We start from the raw sequence: 2,081 nt of genomic DNA, 5'->3' as shown, positions 1-2,081 counted from the left end.
AACGCCGACAGTAGTGGACGATGCGCTGCTCACGCCGCCGCCGCCGCCGCCACCGCCACCGAAAGAGATTGAATACTCGGAGCTTGTCTCGCGCCTTTCTACATGCAGAGAGACGGGCGTGTGCGACGTGGAACGCGTGGATTTCAAGAGCGCGAAGGCCGAGGCGGCCGTTGCACGGATTGGCGGGTCCGAGCGGACGGTGCTCAACTTGCCGATCGAAGACCCGAGCAACGACTCGTCACCGCTGAAGCTCGTGGCCAGGTGCCGCGATGCAAACGTGCCTTACGTCTTCTCCGACCTGCAGGCAGCGCTAAAGTCGACGCGAGGCTCCTCCGTGCTGTCTGCTCCCAAGCTTCCCAGCCTGCCAAAGCTATTCTGAGTCCGCGGCGACTGGTTGGCTTGCGCCTTGCGGCGGGCCGCCGTCTGCAACCCTTCGCGTATGGCAAAGGGGGGGTGGGGCGCCTGTTCGCGGCCCGGCGACGGGGGCGACGTCGACAACGGGACGGTCCCACATAAGACGACAGCTCGACACAACACGAGCCGCGTGTCTCGCGTCTTCCGTCTCGCTCTCGGCTCGAGCCCCGGACGCCGGCCCCGCGGTCGCCTGTGCGTCTGCCGATCTCACCACACTCAACAGTCGAGCGATTCTAAGATCAGGTCTGCCACCTCCCCGCTGGAAACGAAAATCTAAGTTTCAAATCTCGAATAAATCTCGAAGCACACTTGAATGCTCACTTGGCAGGTAACATATGCGCCACGCGCCCCAACCGCTCCTCTGGTCGCCGCCGGCCTCCGCGGCGGCGGCGATGTCCCAGCGCCACCCATCGGCCAGCCCTCAGATCGATCGATCGGCGCTCAAAGTCGGCTTCAGATCCGAGAACGCTGCTGGCGCCGCCGCCGATCCCAGCGGCGACGCCAGCAGCTTCCTCTGCTCTCCAATGCGCCGAGAAGCGACGCGGGGGTGCTCGGCCCGCCATGGACGACGAAGGTTCCGCCGGGCGCGCGTCAGCCGGTCCGGTGGCACCCTCTGCGCGCGGCACCTGCCGGCGCCCCGACGACAGCCGTCGCGCCACCGCTGATGGAGGGGCGGTCGGCGCCGCTGCCGCCGCGCCGCCGGTGGGAGGGGCACTGGTGGTGGCCTGGGCGGCCCTCCGCCGCCGCTCGGGGCGCCCGGGCAGCGGTGGCAGCCTGCCGCCGCACCACTTCGAAATGCCCGCTGACCACTTCGAAATGCCCGCTCCGGCGGCCCGGTTCGGCGCTATTCTTTTTTCCTTGAAGCAAAATTCGAGCCAATTGAGGAAACTGAAGCGGGCAGGCTGGAAGCACTGAGGGACGGCCGATTTTCGCCCAGTGGTAGACCTGATCTTAGAATCGCTCAGTCAACTCTCTTTCGTTGTCGTGGAGAGTAGGATTCCTAAGCGCGTATTGGCAAATACGATTAATCTGTCCTGTCAAGGCACGCACTCTACTTCTTAACACACCGCGGCAACATGACGAGCGCGGGCGCGCGCGAGGACTCGGTATACGCGAGCGCGGGGGGCGCGCTGCCCCACCGCTCTCTGCTCTCAATGAGTGGACTCGGATACGGTTCGGGGGGTGGGCCCCCTAGGACTTCTCGCCGATTTGGCCGGCGATGGAGTCGAGATCGCGCTGGCCCTGCGGCGTGATGCGGCGCCTGCGGAGGTAGGGGCGGGGGGGGCGTAGGGAGGGGGATAACGCGCGAGGGGAGAGAGTCGGAGCGGCGATGAGTGCGCCGCGGGCGCGCGGCGGCGGTGCGGCGCGCGCCCTTTCCCCTCGGGAACCTTCTCGACAATCTTCAGAACCTCCAGCTGCAGGGGGAGGGGGGGAGGGGGGGTGAGGCAGGCCTCGAGGGGTGGTCTGCGCGCGTTGGCGGCGGTCGGCGGGTTGAGGCTTCCCCCCCCCCCCCCCCCCAGGGGGGGGAAAGGAGGAGGGGGCCGTCCCCCCACTTAACGGCGGGGGGCCCCCCCCTCCCCCCCGGGGAAAGGGCCCCCAGAAAAGGGGCCCCATCAAACCCCCCACCTTCTTTTAGGAAGTGGGCCCCCCCAATGGAACCCCAAAAC

At 67.2% G+C, this 2,081-nt stretch overlaps 2 protein-coding genes across 2 annotated transcripts; both read left to right on the top strand.

The window, feature by feature from the left end:
- Window positions 1-108: 108 nt before the first annotated feature.
- Window positions 109-379, top strand: EMIHUDRAFT_255177 (hypothetical protein; the record flags this gene model as incomplete). Its single annotated transcript, XM_005774304.1, has 1 exon — window positions 109-379. A coding segment is annotated over one exon (271 nt), but the record flags the coding sequence as incomplete, so codon positions are not given.
- A 305-nt stretch (window positions 380-684) lies between these two features.
- On the top strand, window positions 685-1,246 carry EMIHUDRAFT_373981 (hypothetical protein). Its single transcript, XM_005774303.1, has one exon. The coding sequence runs from the start codon at window positions 750-752 to the stop codon at window positions 1,077-1,079; it is 330 nt and encodes a 109-aa protein (XP_005774360.1). The 5' UTR covers window positions 685-749; the 3' UTR covers window positions 1,080-1,246.
- The last annotated feature ends 835 nt before the right edge of the window (window positions 1,247-2,081 follow it).

The sequence above is a fragment of the Emiliania huxleyi genome, assembly GCF_000372725.1.
Source record: "Emiliania huxleyi CCMP1516 unplaced genomic scaffold EMIHUscaffold_3148, whole genome shotgun sequence".
NCBI lineage: Eukaryota > Haptophyta > Isochrysidales > Noelaerhabdaceae > Emiliania > Emiliania huxleyi.
The sequence above is the reverse complement of the archived record's forward strand: the minus strand, read 5'-3'. Positions and strand labels throughout refer to the sequence as shown.

Excerpts from the sequence above, each read along its gene's own strand:
- EMIHUDRAFT_373981 (XM_005774303.1), top strand. The coding sequence starts at position 750 with ATGCGCCACGCGCCCCAACCGCTCCTCTGGTCGCCGCCGGCCTCCGCG.